The sequence below is a fragment of the Drosophila sechellia genome, chromosome 3L (genome assembly GCF_004382195.2).
Source record: "Drosophila sechellia strain sech25 chromosome 3L, ASM438219v1, whole genome shotgun sequence".
In the NCBI taxonomy this organism is placed as follows: domain Eukaryota; kingdom Metazoa; phylum Arthropoda; class Insecta; order Diptera; family Drosophilidae; genus Drosophila; species Drosophila sechellia.
The window spans coordinates 9,776,570-9,798,958 of record NC_045951.1 but is presented as its reverse complement, the minus strand read 5'-3'; the positions used below and the strand labels follow the sequence as shown (position 1 = coordinate 9,798,958).

Here is a 22,389-nt window from a genome sequence, read left to right as displayed (position 1 = left end):
TCGTTCGTCCTGCGGAGTGAAATCTGGTTCCTGGCACACATCATGCTCATCTCCACGTGGGTTGCACATTCGCAGTTGGAAAAAATCGGTTTCAGGCACCTAGCAACACTGCATGCTTCAATTCGGAATTTGTTGCTCGTTTTTTGCCCTGCATTTTCGGAAAAAGCTGCAATGCACTCAAAAGTAAAAAACAGTCAGCATGCATCATTGCAGCTGCGATGGGAGCTACGTCAGTTTACGTAATAGACAGGTGAGCACTGCCAACAGACAGGTGGACAGAGGGGGGGAGGCGAATCAAATCGGGAACTATTCAAAAAGAGCTCATATCATCTTTTTTCTTTCCCTCAGAATCCTTCCATTTAATTATGGGTAACCAAAGGATATGACAATATGCCAATTATATGAACGCTTATCAAAGTCTACGGTGTCAAAGGTTGGGAATAAAAAATGGATAGCTTTAGGATGTAAAGAAGATTTGTATCTATATATGCCCACAAGACAAAGAGTTAAGAAGCTAATTAGGAAAGTCCAAGAAAATGACTGAACTCACCCGAAATTTAAATTGAAATTAAATTTTTATTCTTTGAAAATGGAAATCAATTATAATTTCAGACATACAACTTTTGAATTGGAGCTATGTACATATAAACTATGAACTTTGATGTTGGCTTTTTCACAGCCAGAACATTGAACATTGAAAGACCAAGATATGAAAAACATTCCTCACTTGGAATTCATTCCATTGTTGAGTCCAAAAGAAAGGAAATTGCACATCTTGGCAATAATGTATTGTTACAGGGGAACTCATAGAAATTCCTAAGAAAATGATTAATTTAACTAGAATAGAAGTATATTTGCTTTCCAAAAGCATTTCATTCATTTGATGAACTGGTTCCTCCAAAATAGCATACCAAATAAAATGTGAGAACGTGTGTTTCAAAATCAACCTCGTGCCTGTGCATTTCCTAATTGAATTGTGAGCGAAAATTGGCATTTAATTAATAAAGCAAATGCAATTTTCGAAGCCCCTAAGGACCAGCGAAATAACACCAATAAGGGCCAAAGAGTCCTGTCTGGCAAACAAATTACCATTTACCATTTGGCAGGGACATAATCTAGGAAACAGCTTGGTCCTGGCTAAAATACCTACTTCACTAACGGCTTTCGGTTCGTTTGGTATAATCAAAGTGGTCAACAAATGAATGTGTCACCTGTGCAAAAAGCCAAAGCCGCACAGCAGGTCTTTTGGACTCATGTACTATTGAAACCAGTTGGGTAATAAAGCCAAAGGTAACAGCTGAAGGGCAAAACCGGCAGTGGCAAAAACATCATCATTATCCCTAAACAAGTCTGCCAGCAAATTGAGGCATACAAGCAATACAAATAAACACACATTTATTCGCACGATGAAATTAAAGTTTATGCAGGGTGAATTCGTGCTCTCTGCTATTTACCAACTTTGGGAGTTGCACAGAAAGAAATATATATATATATAAACTAAAAATCGGGAAAAGGAGATAGATAAATTATAAATTGATAAATGTTACAATAAAAGCAATGTTAAAACCTCAAATATTTATACAAATATTTATGTGACACATTAAATACAAATTCATATCACGTTTATTTTTCAAACAGATCTCACAGGACCTTTTCTGATCCTTTCACTCTGCGCTTCTTCGTTCCTATTAGTACCTGGAAATCTCATTAGAAACCAAGTAAATATACGTTAGCACCCGATGTGGTGGCTTAACTTTGTTAATGTACCAGCATGGACGGCAGTGAAAGGGAATTTGCAAGGGGGATGAGCCCATAAATGCACACAATCATGAACTTCAGGACTCTATTCGTACCTCTGGACTCCCGGACAAGGACGCACTCATAGACGAAGGTCCTAGCTACTGGCATATTGAGCAGGGCGCTTAGTGGCTGGCGGAAATGCCCCGGCAAGCGGAAGTCCAGCGGCTCCTGTCCAGGATTCCCATCCTCTCGTCGAACAACCTGCCGCATTATTCAGCTGACCGTCCGGCGACTCCATGGCAATGACATTTACTATACACTCCAGCTCACCCGACGCTCGACTGAATGATTGATGCCTTTTATTCGTTTTCACAATTTGCGCAAAAACTTGATTTTCAAATCACATTCGTTAAAATCCCCAGAGCGTCCCAGGACGAATCCATGGCAGCAGGGAATTGGGTGGGATTGGGAAAAGGGAATACCACCCGAAAGGGAAAATCGAATGGAAGCGGCATCGGAGTGGGAATACGACATTAATGCAAAAGCCAACATTATGCCGGGGCAAAGTGTTGCTGCCTCATGTCATGTGACAAATTTGGAAATGACAAAACACACCACGATGAAAAATGCTCGACCCCCCGATTGAGCTGGATAATCGAAATTTTTTCACCGATTTCCCTCTTTGTCTTTTGGCATTTTTTTGGCTGCCCGTTTCAGTTGTCATAATTGAGTTTTGCACTGTCCTCAATTGAAATGGTAGTGTTTGAAAAAAAAATTGATTTTTGCCGGCTACTTAAACCTTCCACAATCATACATGGACACACACACATGCACGAGAGCGAGACAGCAGCGAAATTGAAAATGAAAATTTAATTAAATTTTGTATATCCGTTTTGGCCATAAATGAGTCCAGCTGTAATTTGGGTAGCCGTCGACGTCTCGTTCGAGTCCTGGCCAGTTGGGTAACATTATAACTTGATTTCAATTGAAAATTCAAATGGTATTGGGGGTCAGAGTGGGTGCTGTAGAAAAGTGCAACCGACCAAATGCATTGATAGAAGGGCAATCTGCTAGGATGACTCTGGCAGGACATACCAACATACACACTCACACACATAGTTTCCTTTGAGATTAGTCCTGCCAGATTGTAAAGTTGACTGTGTTGTTCGTAGAGCTTGGAGCTTCAGCTTCTGGTGCATATGGTGTGATTAGACTTTTGCCCAGTGACCTGGAGTGTCCTTACTTTCGATTAGTTTGTTTGCACAACTCGCCTGCAAACGTGTCCCATCATTGTAGCCACTTGGCTATGAGCTCATTTACCCAGAAGCTATTTGAGCCACGAGTTTAAGCACTAATTGAGAGCCGTGCAGTGCAGCAGATGCACTAATTTAAATTAATCCGTATACTCTTATCATAACCTCGGCTGATAATACATTTTACTGATTTGATATATTGTATGTGCCTCGGCGAGCGATTAACATAAATAATTAGATTTGGGTCAAGTCGGGCGGCAATAACGTGGCTCAAACTATAATACTACAAAAGCCTGGCCAGCGAACTGAACACTTTCGGCTTAATAGTGCAGCCAGTTATGCTGACCTCAAAATACACACGAGAACAATACGTTTTCCATGAAATTAGGTTTTGGCATAAATCTTTCGTAAATTTCCGAAGGCCAGAGGAGGAGTAGGAGAATGAGGCCAGGTGCGTTTACGATTGTGTGGGTTAAGTAGCCGTAGTTTACACGCCTGTAGATCCTTCCGCCATTTTTCTTTTGCCTTTGTCGGTGTTTGTGTGTGTGGGTGTGTGGGACCGTGGACTGTGGCCTGCGGTTATTGTGGTTGCAGCTGACCACTGGCCTCCACCCACCAGATACCACACCCACCTGACCCCCTCAATGCGAAAGGTATCGCCTGGGCAACGAAATTAATCTCGTAAAATGTGCCAAAGTAAAAATGCAGAAATAAACAAAAGGAAAACAAAGGCCTGCCCCACCCTGAGCCACTCACACCCACTGTGAGGCAGGCATAAACCACCCAACCACCACCCCCTCCACATATGTCACGGCAAACTTTCGTATGCTGCTGCTCATGTAATTTATCAGTAAATTAAGCAATTTATTTTATTTATTCCATTACGTAAATCATGCAATTTGGCCCGATTTCATCATAGGTCGATGGCAACAATTTTCTGCCAACGGCAGCGATTTCTGGCCAGGATTTACATGCCACGCAGCAAGCTCCCAAGTTGTTTTTACCTACACGCTTTGGTAATTTTATTAAAATCACTTCGAGTGGCTGCGGAAAGATGGAATTCGGGCTTTCTAGGGGGGTACTTCGAGCACGCAGTGCTCCCATAAAACCAAACATAATGGGCATCAGACTCAAAGTGATATGCCCACGCCATCGAACCGCACGATAGAACAGAATATCCGCCCACGTACGCATATGCGTCAAAACTTGGCTAGAAAATGTATGAATCTAATAAACAAAAGCCGTATATTATTAGCTGCGGATTTGTTTGCAGCCAACCCCAAATGCTCCTCCCTCTTTTACGGCAACGAAGGAGTTATCCTGGCCACACAGTTCTTGACTCCGAGCATCCTTCCCGTCTCCACATTACTTCTACTTGGCTTTGCCGCTGTTCAACATGGCACAAATTATGTTAGCCGGCAATCTCCGAGGATTGACTATGCATGAAGCGAAGGCTCTACGACGAATGAGAGATTGTGATGGCGGCAGAGCTCAGATGTGGAAACCCACACACGGAAATGTTATCATAAGTTATGGACAAAGTTTTTCCAGGCATTAGTTTTCGGAAAAATGCACTGCAGAAATGTAGGAGGATTATCAACAATATATAAGCTGCATTTAATACATCAAACTAAATCAAAGATAAGTATTTGCAAGTATGATATATGAAATATACACCTGCATAAGATCCTATTAGTAGTATGTATACTAATTTGTATAATTACGTGCTTTTAAGCTTAGTTATATAATTTTAACCCTTTATCTTTCTCAGTGTAATTATTGGCGCCTATCAACAAAACGGCATCATTGCCATTTAAATACACACATCTCGACTCTGCAATTTGCTGTAGCTTGTATTAAATTGTGTTGCCGGAATTCCAAACTAGCTGCAGCAACAACAGTGCGTCACATTCACATAGACTCATCCACACAGGAAGTGTTAGCTTTGTGCGCTGCTCCTAATGTACAGACTAATGGGGCAGGAATGGAGGGCAGGTGGACAGTTGCCAGGAGCCAGGATTCCCTGAAAGCCGAGAACTCTCGCCAACTTCAGTGAAACACGTACACACGATTAAAGGCGAAAGATGGCGAATGGAGCATACCTGTGAACTACAGTGAGGAAAGAGTTTTCAAGTTTTCAAACAAATAGAAATAGGGAAAAATTCGAAAAAATAGGGATTCATTATGAGATTAGTCCTGTATTCTTAAAAATCTGTTACTTAGAAATCAATAAATAATATATGCCCATCATAACTGTGATATTAATGATTTTAATATCTTTATTTATATTTTTGTGAAACTTTCTTATCCAAAAGTGTACGCGAAATCATCGATGCAGGAAGATTTTCGTAATCTTCCATATTCTCCACAGTGCACGCGGTGGTACTGGCTCTGGGGAATCGGACTAGGACTAGAAATCCTTGCCCAGAGACCCTGGATCAGGAGGTCGGGCACTCAGTCAGCGGTGCGCACAAATACAAACGCGCAAACAATGAAACGAAATTTTTGCGCTACGGCATCCTTAAGGCGCAATGTAATTTCCTGTGACAAAATACAAAGCTAATCTGCAGCACACAGCGTTGTCGGGAAACACGAAGTGGAATAAATTCGCCATCCTGCGAAACTTGACTAAAGGATTTCGGGCGTCTCTGGTCTCCGGTTGTTTGTGTGTGTTTGTGTTTCGCAGGACATTCGGGTGACTTCGATACGTGCAGCAAGCTATGGGGATTTTGCTCCTCCAGTTTTTGGACGGGAAGCAGGTCAAGGCTTTAACTTCTCACACTTTCCTTGATCTGCCTGAGTCGTTTGCCATTTGATGAGCAGGCGGCCAACAAAAGCGCTACACAAATGGCCAAAGAAATTTCAAACTGGCGAAAATAAATCGAAACTTTGGATTTTCTCGTACTTTTCTTCAGGTTTCTAGTTTAGCGGGTGGGGGGATCAGATGGCCAGGACATTTGTCGGTGATTCCGTTTGATTTCTCAAGTGTAAACTGCGACGGCAGCAGCGCCTGTACGCCGCACAAATATCAATATGCCGAGCCACGAGTCACCTGATCCCCCTTCTGCCATCGTTCCTACTTTGACCATAATTGAATGGAGCCAGGTGGATGCTGGAGCATGCCACCCCCATCGAATTCCATCCTGCAAGGATGCATCGAAATCATCAGCAGCAAATAGGGCAAACTACCTGCTTTGGCATTCTGGCTACGCAACGTAGATGGACACTGGCACTGGCACTGAGCTCCGAGTCCTGATTTACCCAATTGTTGCCTGATTGACAGGCACATCCAATGCAATCGCTCTCAAGGCGCCGAGCGCACAGTGGTTTTCGCCTGTGGTTTCCATATCCAATTTAATGGGGCTCTAGCATTCAGGGAATGGCCACTAATGCTGCTGTGGCGAAACTCAATTCGACGGCATCCCAAGTCAGATATTCCACAGGATGTGCCCCTGACAGCTCAATGCAACTTGGGTGCCGGCCGGCATAACACTCACTTATTTTAAGGACAATACACGGAAATTACGCACGCATTAAATAATCATTAGTAAACGAAGATAGGAACAAGAGTATTCAAAAAGTATTAAAGTTTCTAAAATTTCGATGATGTAACCTTTCCTTATTTTTCCTTTTTTTTTGTTTCTCATCTTATATACTTCATTTTGATGACCACTGCCTTGTGACAGCCAACAAAGTAATGCTGAGAGCCTTGGAGCACTTCTCACCATCCAGCTAGCCATGATGACCTATGCATATCCTGCCCTGGAGGAGTGTGGTTCGTCTGAAGGACATTTCTGATTGCCAGGCAACAGGGGGCTGGTAAAAGGACAATTGACATCACCATTCTGAAATCCAAAGTATGAGCTGCGTTTTTTTTGCCTGTCACAACACGAGGCCCCTGTTTCTGTCATTAACGCTCGAATTCAAGTGGCTTTCGACCTTCCATTCAGACTCGTGGTGACCAACCGCTGGCGAAGGTCGAAGTTCAGCAGCTAAATGCAAACAGATAATCTGATTTCTATACAGATTACGATTGCATAACGCTGTTATGGAACAAGCGAACCAGTAAGCCAATGTGATTCTCTCCACAACATATTAGGGCTTGTTAATCCGCTTTGCAAATAGTTTTTCAATAACCTAAATGGGTTTGTCGTTTAACATTCAAAAACAAAGGGCACCAGCCTTGATAAACCATAAAGTCAATAGGAGCTAATCTCGACTAGGAGTTTGGTACATTAGTTTAAACAATATATAAAACGTAGAAAGTTGTATACCTAAATATTGAGCAGATATTTTTAATGGTAAGGTGAAAAAAATAACAAAGCGCAATCATAATAAATAAAAAAATTAAAATGCAATAAACAAATGAATGCAATTAACTTTTTTAATAAGACATTTTATGTGAGAAATGTCAAAGGAGATGAAAGTCAATTTAATTTTAATTGGTTATTAATAAAATGTGTAGTTTCAAATTATTCAGTGCATGATGATACACTTAAATCAGTCTTTCTAAAGTTGAATAGGTTTATTGAACGACTGCCTAAAAAGGTTTTATTTATTCAGTGGCTGTAGTTTAGGGCCACTTTATGGCGCAATTTTGGATTTATTTAAACAGTTTTGAAAGGCAATAAACATCGGATTTCACTCTCAGCTTATCGCTGTTTCGCCTAGAACATCCGGAGTAGTGTAAGCTCGTATATTCCGTGACCAATATTTATTTTATTTTCCGCGTTCCGCGGCTTTTTGCCAGTTTGGGTTGTTGGGGCTGTTGCTTCATTATTTTGTTTGTTAAACCCTCTATCGCACAGGAATCTCCGGACCATGGAGCCCACCTGGTTGCTGGGAAAACCCCAAACAGGATCCCCGTTCTCCCCCCTGTTTTCTATTTCTATGCATTCATGCATAATGGCTGGCAAACGTTTACAATGGCAACAGCATGGATTTCCGCACGTTACCATTTGCGGTCCATTTGCGGGAAAACGCTGGGTGGTGGCTACTAGTGTCGGGGTCACCATGGTGCTGTTAGCATGATTGAAAAACGTGCCCCCTTCATTTCCGTATCCGGTGCGCCCAAGCCCGCACCCTTCCCTTCAAATTGTATACAATTCGTTGTCATAGTCGCTCGCAGGACCTTTTACCCGCCCACACCCTCTTCATATCCCTCTTTCCTTTTTGTCCTTGTCTGTGGCCTTTACAATTACGTAATTTATTTTAACTGTGTAAAATCCACGACGATCGACAGCGATTATGCTGGCAAATTGCAACAATTGCTCTGCCCACGAAGACCCACTGGCAATTTGTAAATGTCGCCGGCATCCGTCTTTGTGTTTTGGCTGGCGGGAAATCCTTTCCCCGGAGCCTGGAACTCTGGCAACTCTCGTCTGTCTGGCACTCACTTAACAGCAATTAACCGCAGTGTGCTAATTAATTTGCTCATAATTGATGCGATTATGTGCTGCAAACCCGCTGCAAAACAACCAATCCTTCTCGCCCCGTGGGTCACATCAAAACATCAAAGCCGAAAATTGGGCCATTTTGTACTGGCGATACGGGAGATTGTGGAACCGCTGCACTTTTGCGGTCCGGCTGGAAATCAAGCGTACCGAGTTCCTGCACAATTTATTAAGGACCCGGAGCCGGTCAATTGTGAAAGAGTCACGGGCATCCTGCATGCAGGCGGAAATGAGCCGAAATTGCAATCGGAAAACGGGCTCAGTTAGCTAGCAGTGGGTCAAGGCGGTCAGCTGGTGGGGAATAGCGGGGTCGGAGGTCACCAGTCGGTGGTCACTGTCCAATGGTGGACCTCTGGACCCCCGGGCCAAGTCCATTTGACTTCATAAAACGTCCCGCTGGGTAACGCCATGTCACGGATACATGTATTCAGATGCAACGGCAGCGCTGCCAGGACATTTGAAAATTTGTCACACGGCAAAAAATCAATATCAACTCGATCTAAACTATATGCAATAATTAATAATATAAAATATATTTAGGTACTTTCATTAGTTGTTTCTTGTAAGAACCTTTCGTTGCCTTATATCACAAAGTAGAATTTGAAATATTCTAACGTTTTCTTTACATTTTCGTAACTAACAACAAACTTACAAAACTTTCCGAAGACAGCACCTTTTTTCCGGCACACTGCAAGCTTTGTATGAAACTATATAGATTCTTGATTCAAATCTGTATTCCTGAGTATATGTGTGATTTTATTTTTTCGTGTGCACCGGAGCTTGAAACGCAACAAAGAAAATAAAATGGCAGCACAGTGGATGGCTGTTGGGTTCGTTTGTCAGTTAATGCAAGCGCTCCTCTACAAATGGCATTTCATGGGCGTGGCATTCGGGTATTTGCCCAGAGGATGGCAACATTTTCTGGGGGTGTTCCGATTGTCCCGATTTTCGAGAGGGTGGACCTAAAAGGGGGGACAGGGCAATGGGTACTTACCATTTAGGACATGGACACGCACACTGGCCACATCTGCATTGGAGGGCGCACAGGAGTATTTGCCCGAATCGGCCAGATCTGCATTCTGTATGAGCAGAAATGAGGTTGTCACATCGCCCTTTTCGGTAATTACCGACACGCCGCCTCTTGATGAATCATAATTAATGACCTGCAAATGGAGAAGAGGAGAGTCGTCAGTCCTTAGTATTTTCCATGCATGTTAAATGCCCACTCCTTTTCCCGACATTAATGTCAAAACAATGAGCGGCCAAACACCAAGTCGCATGTACCGACGGCTGTTATGCCTAATGTAATTTTTGACCCTCCTTTAAAGTGCGGAAAAATGTAGCAAAACATGTCGCACAGTCAGTGAGTTACGTAAAAATTGTCTACTGATTTTTCATCTTGATTTTCCCTCACCTCTCATCGCTGTGTAAATTATACACCTGAAGCGCAAAATAATTGAGGGTGTCACAAAACACTGCCCTTGACTGACACTCGTTGAAATTGTGATTTTAATTGGAATTCGATGGGTGTGTTTCGTGATTAAAGTTAACTTTCGACATCAAAGATCGCGTGAAATGTCATGCAAATCGGGAGGATTTGAGGCTCCTTCTCCACTCATTATGCTTATTACTTTCTGTGAGCCATCGCAGACGACTTGATATTATCGATTTGTGCAGAATGTCGGCAGGTCCTGTCAAGGACTGGATTTAACAGCAGCTGAATGCATATTAAGTCGCTCCCACCAGCCGACAAAAACAAATACCGGAATAATTTGCCAATACAGCAGGGCCAAAGTTCGCGTTAGAACCGAGCTGACAGAGAATTGATATTAACACATAATGCCGCTGACAGGGCAAAGACTTTGTCACCGACAACAGAAGCAAAAAAAAAATGCTATGCTTGAAACAACAACGCCGGAAATGAGGCAGCTCACAACCCTTGGCGAAAGGACCTCGGGCGCATAATCTGCCATCTAATCCCAACTAATCGACGACATATGCGATAGTTTGAGGAATGAAAGCAAAGTTAGTGTCACTGATAGTGATGACGATGGCTAAACAGATATAGACATCAAGCAGTAGGACAGGAAATTGGATAAATCAGTACATTGATACCGATTATGGCAATATGTTGATTGCACAATTACATCGGTGGAAATAGGAAAAAGCAAACTGACTTGCAAAAGCTCTCCAATATTAACATTTTATACCTCAAAGTTTGAATGAATTATTGTTATTTGGTAAAATTTTTCTTTGCAAAAATATCTCTCACTTTATAAATCTTTTTTACAAATGTCATAGAGGAATGACTTTTCTTATATACCCCAAAACAGTGGATATCAGTCATGAAAACAATGAAAATGACACAAAGTTTGTCGCAAAAACTTTTGGCAAGTGAAAAGTTTGGCTATCAGTAGGCACACGATATCCTGGCCCCATTATTGCTGACTTTAGCATAAAAACCATATTTGTGTTATAATATTTTTGCCCTCGGCGCAAATTAGTTAATGAGCGTGGGCGGCAAGGGGGCGTGGCCGAAATACCAGTGAGTTGGAATAAATGCGAATCTGCAGTTTGTCATTTGATAAATTGAAAATAAAAAGCATCCTGCCATTGGAAGTTTAAAAATTCATGGCGTGCCGCCTGCAATTTTCATGACAACTGCAGCTGTTGCTGACTTCTTCAATCTGGTGGATCAGATGGGATTGGTAATGGAATTGGAAGATTGGGGGGAGAATGCCATACAAAAGACACAAAAGGGAATAATAACACGGCCGGAAAATGGTAAAAAGTACATAAAATATTTGTGTAAAGTGTAGTCCATTGAAAATGCGCATATATTGCATTTATGTGGCACTCGGCCACGTAATAATCGCCATCATATTTCGAGCATAAAAATCCAGCAAGCCATGGGTCATAAAAATCGTTAGTAAATAAATGTCGCTCAAGGCAGCGGATTTGACTGAAATAATCTTGAAAAGTGGAGCAAGCTGGCGACCCATTGAAAATCCCACTTGAATGCTGAAACAGGGCCAAGAAATTGGCTAATAGCTGAAACCGAGGCCACGTTGAATGTCAGTTATTTGCTGGAATTAGCCGGAATCCATCCGGCATGCTAGCCACACATATGCCACAGTCGAGCTGTCAAGGACCTGACCTCAGGTGCGAAGAGGCGAAAATATGCAACACGTTAATTACAATTAGCGAGCGGAAGTGCGAGCAAAAAGTGTTGCATACATTTCAGGGATCCGCGGTGCAAGTGCATCAACTGGGTTTATCCATCCATTAAACTAATTAACAGCAAATTTGCATGGATCGTAAATAATCCGTGTGCACGGAGCACGAAGTACGGCGAACAGGACAGCGCAGGACTTTGCAAAGCCTGCAGCAAGGACGCGTTAAGGTTCCTGCGGCCACTCATCGCACACACACACACACAGGTACTCTTGGGTTTTAATTAGAAAATTCCTGGAATACATTAAAATACGCCAAGTGGCCGTGCAAGAAGTTAGCAGCCGTTGTTGGCCGGATTTGTGTGTACAGCGCATTTAACACCACTTTCCCTCTATTTCTGCCCCACAATCTTTTACTCCAAGCGTTTTTTGTTGATATTTTGTTTGGTTCTCTCGCATCGCAATTAGCGTGCAACTGTTGCGGATTTAGCACTCTGCAATTAGCCAGCACTGGCTGCTGCTTAACCTGGCTAAGACAACAGGGCTAATTGGCGGAAGCGAAAGGACAATTAGGTCGAGGATGAGAAGCCGATTTGAAAATTCTCTGCTCGGTTTCTCTTTATTCCCCTATTTGTCAACAGCGGTAATTTAAACATGACCTGTCCGCCAAAACGTCATTGGCCGCGTTATCCTTGGCGGATTTGCATTTGCATGTGTGAAGGACGAAGGATAACCGGGAGCGTTGATTCGCTCATTAAAATAACAGCAGCTGACGTTTAAGTCTGATGAGGGTACCCCGAAAATCGAGACAGGAAGTGGCAAGGAGGAGTCAGCGTGAAGGAATGGAAGGATATGGGAGGATAACTTTTGCTGACACCCGATGGCGTATGAGCAACGAAGTTTGCTCTGGGGCATTGAAGTTTTCTGATTTGGAAGTCAGCTATCCTTAGTTGGGACTGACATATGTCATTGTTAAACGAAACAAAATATTGCTGATGAGGGCAATTAGAATGGTTGGAAAATAAGTAAAATGTAAGAATTATATTTAACTTAGTAGAGGAATCATTGCTTGTACTTTAACTGTATTTACAACTTAATTAGGTTAAATCTACTTAATCAGTTTTGTTTTTCACGTCCATGAGAATAGTCCAAGGTCTCAAAACGATTATCAACTACACTTTGTATAATGAAAACTAACAATGTAACCATTATGTAATAAAATGTTTACTTCTAAAACGATTAAATAAACTTAATTTTCTCGAGTAGCTGAGATGAACGAACTTCAAGTGGTCAATTTTGGGGGACTGTAAAATAACAATAAGCTTTAATTACCTCCTCGTGATGATACCAAAAGATGTAGGCCGGCGGTTCGGGGCTGAACTTTACAGTGCAAGTGAGATTTATGGTGCTGCCTTTATCCACGTGAAGGTCAGGACCTCCCAGGATGGTGGCCGTTGGCACTGGGTGAGGCACCGAGAAAGATAGAGAAAGGCAAGCAGTAAAGTAAGTGCATGGAGAAAAAAATATATAGGGATGAAAGGTGGCCGCTGCGCGTTGGCTGGCACTGTAGAATAATAAAGTACGAGATAAAATGGAATTATTGTCGTATAAAAACCAGGTCCTCGAAGTCCCTTCGACGTGGGACTTTGCCTTTCCTTGGCCGTGCGTGTTGCTCACTCGTTTGCTGTGTGTAATTTATTTGTTCAACAACTTCGTTTTTCTCTGCAATTCGGCGGGGTGTGCTCATTTCTTTTCCATTTTTTCTTGTTTTTTCTTATTTTTCTGTATTTTGTCATCAGCCGCTCAGCGAGTGCCCTTTGTTATTTGCGACGACGACAAATGGTGGATTTTTTATGAAGCCCGTGTGCCCGAAACCGAATCGGCACCGGAATCCCGATTCCAATCCAAAGGACACCTCTTCAACTGTTCAACTCACCCACGACATTCAGGCGAACGAAATAGCTGCGCACTGGCTGCGTCGATATCTGGCACTCGTACATGCCGGCGTCCCGTTTCTGGGCCCACTTTATCTGTAGTGTCCAGTCCTCCGTGTCCTGGTGATGGGTCGCCTGGAATCGCTGGTCGCTGGTGTAGGTGTACGAGCCCACCGTTAGTATGTGGATGTCGCGGTGCCGGATCCAGGACACCTGTAAAATACCAGAGAAACAATCGTAAATATTTGCACTCTCTTGTAAGGGCTAAATCAAAAGGATTGCTCCTGGTGTGCGGGGTTTCAGAATATGGTACGGTTAATCCACCTAATGGAGTACAGACATTGCTGGACAATGTTGGGAAATATATGAGACGCGGTTGTGCAGGCAAAAGTAAATAATTTTCTTTATAAACAAATTTGAAGAGTGCACAAAGAAATTGTCAAATCTATTATTACAAAAAAAAAAAAAAAAAAAACAACAACAACAAATTAAATTGTTGTGTTAAACATTCATTACAGTAACTATATTACAGCACTTTTTCTCCTTGAGAGGCTTTTGTTGAATCACTTTTAAGCACTTCAACTCACATTCAATTAGTCGAGCTGCACCCAAAACGATATCATTATTTTAAAACTCGTAAAATCGCGTCATTTGTCTGCTCCTTGAGCCAGCGGCTTGCCCATTAAAAATGCAGCAATTGAAAACGAATTGCCGACGTAGTGCCATCAAAATCGAATAAAACACCCAGCTAGAAGGAGCTTAAGGATCCAAAGGCGTCCCGAAAGGATGAGCGGCGATGAAAAAGTTTTGCATCTTTTTCGGCTGGGCGTACGTGACGTATGAGCGACGTGTGACGAGCGGCTGCTTGAATTTCCGGTGGGTTTTTGGATGCCATATAAAGGGAAATCCACGAATCTCGGCGGATTCTCTAGAGAAACCACTGCTGCTCTGGTCGTGCTCGAGCTGTTTTGGCTTTGCTTAATTATCACAAACTTTTTAAGTAGTTTGCGGTGCACAGAGATAACTTTGTAAGCTGGCAGGGCGGCGGCTTATATAAACTTATTAAGTCAAATGTAAATGCAAAATTATCGCACTTGACAGCCGAGTTACCCACATGCACCGCCACACGTAAATGTGTATGGTGCTTTCTCCCAGTGAAAAGAAAGCATGCGTGCGTTTAATTATACGCAATGATGTTGCATACTTTTCGAGGGCCGCCTTCAACAATTCCGTTTTCGGTTTAAGGATGGCACGCAGTTATCCTGTCGTTCTCCATTTTCGGTTAGGGGGCTACAACTGCTCTGTGAAAATCCACAGAGAGTGCATAAAAGTGCGAAAAACATGGTTCTCGCACTTTTGACAACTAACGCACACACTCGCAACGACATCGCCGCCATTAAACAAACATTTTACGCAACAAATTAAAGCGTAATTAACAAGTGCACGCTGTGCTGCATGCGGTCCTGTAATGGAGCCACACCCCCAAAACCCCAATGCCACCAATCCGCTACCCCCTGGGGGTGAGCTCATATTAGCAGCAACGCCCCCCAGCAATATGAACAGCAGATGCAGAGCGAACAAATTCTCGCAGTTCAATATCAACATTGGTCATTACACCACAGATATATTTATACAATTCATGGTTTTCTATTTACTCACACATCTGATAGATAAATACAAAAAGGTAGTCGTTATCACTGCGTTTGAAATGTAGTTAATCAATCTAACAATGAATACTAAATTCCAAACACTCTTACTCCTTATGTATTTTAAGCACACATTTTCTTCCTGTGTACGACATCAGGAGCAGCAACAACAGCTCGACATTCCGCTTCAATTTGCGAGTTGTGCCCATTGGGAAGGGGGAGTCAAAGCCATTGAGCCACCCGTTTGGTGCAAAGTGGTGCAGTTGGGTGGTGCTCTGTGGCGGCAGTGCAACTTTTGGCTTCGTGCAACTCGGACTGTGAGCCAAGTGCTGTTGACGCGTGCGGCGAGAGCAATTTCATGAAATTGTTTAAATAATTTCGCGCTCAAATGCAATTCAAATTGCTGAAGAGGGGGAGTAAAAGAGAGAGAGAGCGAGAGGCGGGCCGAGCGAATGGGCGTGGCAGGGCCAGGACTCAAAAGGGTTCGCCCACTTGAGGTTGCACAGTTGATGTATGTGTTAGCCGACATGGGTGAGTTTACTGGGGACTGGCACTCGTCGTCCCTCTTTTGTTTGGCAAGAAATTAAAAGTTGCGCCCTGCTAACGGCATCCTGCAACGCCATTCGCATCCGCACTCGCATCCGCATCTCCATTTCACTGCTGGCTGCCAGCGGGATCCACTTCCTGGTGGCGCATTTGTGTCAAGTGCTCGCGAGCGTGTTGAAAGTTTGTTGGTTTTTCGCATCGCATTTTTCCTTTGGCAGCCTGGCGAAAATGAGAATTGACGGGCATCTATATGCAAATTTCCCTTTTTTTTCGCAGGATAATAAAGCATCGCCTGGGGCACAGAGACGTGTGTCTCTCACTCATTAATCGCGTCCCGTCCCATCTGCCAACTGCCTAATTATTCATAAACCTATCTGGGGGGCATATTACAAAAGTTGATACCCTTCGCCGTCACCTTTCGACAATTATATACATTTCATTAAGCACATTTTCCAAAGGCAGCCAGCTGGCCAAATTAAATGCTGCAAAACGTTTACAACACACATGAATACAAATATCTGGGCAATTTTTTGTGCCGCCTGAATGTGACAGCAGGAAACACTGGAGATCAAGCTCCAGGAGCAGCAGGTTGCCCCCGGCCGACCTTAGTCCTGTGACCCCGCATCATCGCGAAGGAGGATAGCAATTAAAGCAGATAAACAAAGGAAACAATTGCGAAACAACAACAGAACAAAAATCGGGGAGGCAAAAAATGAAATTGCTAAATTTTCGAAGAGACAAAAAAACACAAACTTGAAGCCAACTTGAAAGCCGCCTTACCGCAAAACGCAAACAGAATGCGGGGCGTGCTGTGAGGTTAAGGAACTAATTAAAAATTTCACCGTCATGCTAGGGGAATTACATTATGGTCTACGCGTCGTCGACCAGTTTTTAGGCAATCGGCCAAGAAATCAACGCAAGAGGCGGTCACAAAAAAAAAATAAAAATTATTCCGCGCATGGAGAATGAAAGCAAGTTGGCCCAAACTTTAATGGCTACGAAGACTCGTTGTCGTCACGCACGACAACAAACTTTTCGACACGAGTTTGCTGTTAGCCCCGAAAGGAGCCACATCGGAATCAGTCAGATTCAGGTGCACACTTAAAGAAATAATTTAGGATTTTACAACCGTTGATTTTTGTAATTCGATTTAATATCTCAAAGATTGTTCAAATTTGGCTTTTAATTTTGAAAACAAAATATAAATTTATAATTTATAGTATATATTTATATTTTTAGAATTTATTTATAATAAATTTTAAAAATTAGTACAATAGTTTATCACCTGGTTTTTAAACGTGTAAAGCTTTATATTCATTTTTATTAAAACCTCTAAATACAATTGAACACTTTTCGACCAGTGCATCTTTAAGCCGAAACTCACCGTTTTGTTGGCCAAATTGCGCACACGGCAGCTGAGATAGGCGGACTTGCCCATGAGGGCGGTGACATTGCGCGGCGTCGAGGGATCGAAGTAGGGCTCCATCCACTTGGGATGCGTGTAGGCGGCGGTGGGCGCGGTGGGCAGGAGCATGGCCGCCTGGCCGGGTGTGGGCGTGGTTGTCAGCAGGTCGTCCAGCGAATTGTAACCCTCGATGGGTCCCTGCACACCGCCGTTTGTCATGTCTGAAAATGGGTGGAACAAAAAAAAAAAAACGGCAAAGTGAGAAGTGAATTTCGGTGTGAAAAAGTCAAAAGCTGCAAATAGACACAAATGCTAAAGCTAAACCCAACCCCCTATGGTACGCGTATGCAAATGTGAACCTTTTATCTTTGTGCGGTTCACCACGAAAATATTAAAAACCCAAAGTGCATCTGTTGGCAAGAAATTTGTGCAGCATGCCAGTCGCACACAAAATGACATTTACATTCATTCAGTCACTCGGATTCGCCCCAAAAAACCCCAACACGCTGAGTAACACTCTTTTCGGATGCACTCGTCAGGGGGTCAGAGGTCGCATTCGAGTACCGCCCTAACTTTGCTCATTAAACGCGCTCTCTAGCTCGACTCTGTGGTCGAAAGGTGAGCTCAAGTGGCCTAGGGCCATAGTATATTAGGCCGTGACCATTTACTCACAATTAGAATGATGACCAAGAGTCCTGGTCAAATGTATTTTTAAAGCCAAACAGTTGCAGAGAAATGAAGTGCAAATGAATGCACAGTGACTAGAAGGTACTACATCTATGTAAAATGTTTCAAAATGTATTGTATTGTATTGTATTCATCAGCATATAACATAAGATCGTATTACAGGAAAACATAAGAAATGAGCTACCACATTCTAAAGTACCTAGCTTTCTTAAGAGCTATCTTGAAGTGCGCAACTCTAAAATGTATCTCTACTGATTATGAGTGATTTTTATCATACAAGTATTAGATATGAAAAAAACACATTTTGTGGCTGTCATGTTTTCTAAAATGTAAGTCACTGTACGAGAGTCTACAACTGGGGCTCATTGCTCCTGCTCTTCGCAACTAGATGTGGAAAATGGTGAAGGGGCTGGGAGAAAGTAGTGAGAAGAAAGGGTATTTGGGGTAGGGGGCAACCTTCGGGCGAGTGAAGTGTTTGCGGTTGGCAAGTACAAGTGCACACACACACATACACACATGTTGCCAGCGGAATTGTGTCACTGCAGTGCACTGCTCACACACGCACACACACTAACACAGATGGCAAGACCGCAAGTCTCCCTTTCTTTTCCTGCGGCAAACCCTTTTCACTGTCGAGCTCATGGTTATGCAAAATATTTGCACTCAAATCATATTTCAAGGATTAAAACTTGCATTCATTCGAAAACTGTTTTTCCACATGCACGCGCCCACAGCACACACACCCACACACAAACGCACAGAGAAAAGTTGTTACAAGAGTAGTAGATGTTGATTATACAAATTTTTCTATATATGTTAAAATTCTGTTAAATATAATATAAATTTCAAATAATTCAAATAATTTAAATAATATTCCTGCTATTATATGAAATATTATTTTAAGAAATTGCACTATTTTTTCTCAGTGTTCCAAAACATACTAATGCGCACCCACAACTTCGGCTTCATTAAACAAAATACAACTGGGAAAATCCGCCCGCCCCCCAAGTGACGCGCTCTTCCAAGCATAAGGGGGCGTGGCAAGCTCAATATGCTTAATGTGGGTTAATTTGAGTGAAGGTGGCATTTAATTTAAACTTCTCCCTGCAATTGGCATCTTCTTCGCCACAGTCACCACTTATCCAAATGGCAAATGCTCCTCCTGTCTTTCTGACTGTCGGTCTGTCTGTGTGTCTGGTTGCATGCTGCGTGCTGTATCCTTCCACTCGCAGGACATGTGCATTTGTCGATGCTCAGCTTAGTGGTTTGTTAACTACACTCATGTTAATGTTGCTCCTTTTCCCCAAGTGCTGCTATAAGACATACCACCATGTGCGGAGGTCGTTGTAAACAGCTTTGGAGGGAGTTATCATACGAAAATCCCCTATTTACAGATAATCGAGGGAGTTCTTGATGCCCATGAGTGCACAGCAACAATAGCCGAAAGGCTTATTGCAATTATAAAATGAATTTCCAGCAAAGACATTAGACTACATCAAATTATATTACTGAAACAGAAACACCCATTAAATTTTCTTATGACTTTTGGTTCTGGGTAATGAGATACATTTCTAAAATGTGTACAAATTGTACCAAAAAGGACTAAAGTGGACTTTCGATGTATATTTCATAGAATAGAAATATAGACAAAGAGAATGCAGAATGAATTTAATTTACAATTCCAAAGGTGTGTCTAGATTTAAGAAGGTAATACTGCAGTTTAGTCATAAATGGCTTTAAATAAACTATATATTTTTTGCTTAATCTTGTTTAAACTTTAATTTATTCGTTTTAAGCCCCGATAAGCCAAGCTGTGTGAGCTTTAAGGAGCGGTAAATTCGAATTCAATTGCCACCGCTGAATTTTCCTCATTTGAGGGCGCTGGGAAAGCGGCATGTGTGCAAGTGGGTGCGATTCGAGTGAGTTTTCCCACTTTTTCTCCCCACGTGCGTGTGTCGCTGGGGTTGGTTTAATCATTACGAGGGCTAGGCCATTCCACCAGTCACCTCCTTTCGCCAACCTCCAATCCCCAACCTTCGGCCACCCAAAAACTCATCTCCCAGCATCCCAACCCACTCGATTCACCACCGACTCACACAATGACTTTGCATATTTGCCCTTAATTTTCGACAACGTTGACGAGCCGCGTGGAGCAATTAAGAAAACTTTTGCAATTTTCACGCTTTTGTTTCGGCACTCTTTTTTCCATTTCCCCCTTTTTTTTTTGGTAGTAGAGACACACGAGGAGTATGGCGACTGAAATGATGCGTAATGTGCAACACTTTGAACCGTTGACTCAATGAATTTGGCTTATAAAATAGAACATCCCTCCAACACGGCCCCCATAATTGCCTGCTTATGTTGGGAGCTGTAATTTAGCAAGATGGGGATTCCGACGCACTTAATTGTGTTTAATGGCATTGAATTTCATAGTAAATATCGCTACATTTCGCTGCCTTCGCGGTAATTAAAAATCAACATTGGCCGGGTATCGAGTTACAGGGAATCCTCCATTTTCAGTACGACTCCACGGTGCTTCTTATTTCCAGCTCTTCTTTAAAGGGGTATAATGTATTTCTTGCATTATATAGATACATTAAAGTATTATTTACGTAATTTTAAAATCCACGGTAGGAACCTATACAAATTGTGTAACTAACCATACTTTAAATGTACTATTTTGGTAAGCGGCTTACATATTTTTAATGCATACTGGGTATCTAATAGTCGATACCCCGCAGCATCCCCCCCGCGCCTTTCTGCCTGTTGACTGCTTTATCGCACCACTCATTTCAGATGACGAGGGCAATTGGGAAGGCTCCTGAACGTGGCCTGCCAACGGCTCCTTGAGTAATGATGCCTTTTGACATTGTCTAAGCGATTTAATGCGTGGAATCGTGAGTTGGCTGGAAATCAAATGGGCATTGAGATGTCGGCCCTCGAATATGCACGCGGCCACTCAGCCACCCAGGCACTCAGCCACTCAACCCTGTGAACCGCCAAACCACCGAACCGCCGAACCACCGAACCATTCCAGGATCAAGTCACTCATTTATTTATGTTGAGCACGGTGCATTGGGAGGCATTTGTGGCCGGGGCACGCTGCTCTTTTGGCCATCATCGCCTGTGGCTGGGATGTCTTAATTAAGCTTAAATGATGCTGCAAAATTTATTTCATCTCGCACCAGGAGCAATATCGCCAACTGGGGGTTAAGGTGCGAGCATCTTCCATATACGCCTGCCGTGCATATAAATTATACAAGCAAATTACAAGGCACGAAAATTGAAATTGTGTATGTGGATGGGCGAATGGGAGGCGCTTGACGGTGGTGGGCGTGGCAGCTTGGCAGCATGGCTCTTGAAATGGCTGTCATATTCGGCCCGCTTCTTTGCTTCACACATAATAATTTTTAATGCTGTTCATTAATTAGCGTCAATCGAGAGGAGCTTAATTGCTCACATGATTACCCCCAAAAGAAGTGATGAAAAAATGCGTGTCTACAAATTGGAAACACAATGATAGTCTGTTCCACGAATTTTCAACAAAAAGTTGATCATATTCTTCGCTGGAGTTGACCCCATTAATTGGATATAATTGATTAACGAGTGGGTAATTATTGCTCGTCATTATTCAAGTTTTTTATCCCAAATTTAAGGAAAAGTTTAAACTTATGTCTTGAATTTCGAGTCCAACAAAATGCTAAAAAAAAAACATTCTTTAAAATTAATTGGGTTTAATTGTAAGACAACATAAATTCTTTATTATACTTCATATGCATATTAAATATTTAATAAGAAAACTAGTTTCTTTACAATTAAAAAGTTAACATTTTGAAAAGGATACTTTTTTTACCTGACATCTTTTCCTTTCCCCAAAAAACTTCACAAAACCTGGTCCGCAAAAGTATGCGGTATAAATCCGTCCATCCTCAAAATGAAATAGTTTGTGCATGAGGAATTTGTTGGTTCCACTTAATTTGTTTCGGGATACACCGCTGCACAGACACTGGGTTATAATCAAGACACATTTCCCGGCTGTCTCAGGCAATTTAAGGGCTTAACATCCTGTTTGCTGCCTTTGTCTCTTGTTATCTTCAACCTTGATTGACAACATTTTTGTGCAGCGTTCTGTCCTCCTGGCCAATGTTGTTGTTGTTGTTGTTCCGGCTGGTTTGTCTTTGCATAGCCACTTCGTATGACAAAACATGCGATACAACACGACAACGAGAACAGGCAACAACTCACACACGGGCAGGAGAGTGTGTGTGATCATATATGCACACTTGGCTTAGACAGGAGCATAATTCTTGTTATGAAATATTCGTAAAATTCATACAAAGTACAAGCAAATGGCATGTGAGTAAGTTAAAAGAAGAGTGTGTGTGTGTTTGTGTGTGTTCGCGTGTGTGAGTGTGTGTGTGTGTGTTTGCTTTTCAGGCATTGAAGGCCGAAAGCATAAAGTGAAGTTTATACAAGAAGTTTGCCTCTGCTCCTACTTGGGGTAATCCTAGTATCCTGGAAGTCCTGGTTTTGGTTCAGCTTCTGGTTCACG

General features: G+C 42.4%; 1 protein-coding gene across 3 annotated transcripts in view; it reads right to left on the bottom strand.

Moving 5' to 3' along the window:
* LOC6605131 (kin of IRRE-like protein 2) overlaps nt 1-22,389 on the bottom strand; it is a 156,437-nt gene that overhangs the window by 80,820 nt on the left and 53,228 nt on the right. For all 3 annotated transcript variants that reach the window (XM_032717580.1, XM_032717578.1, XM_032717579.1), the window contains exons 3-6: nt 17,130-17,371; nt 13,556-13,766; nt 12,952-13,079; nt 9,441-9,609 (exon numbers count right to left, since the gene is read on the bottom strand). In XM_032717580.1, coding sequence (XP_032573471.1) covers nt 9,441-9,609; nt 12,952-13,079; nt 13,556-13,766; nt 17,130-17,371 — 750 coding nt within the window. The remainder of the gene's footprint in view (nt 1-9,440; nt 9,610-12,951; nt 13,080-13,555; nt 13,767-17,129; nt 17,372-22,389) is intronic.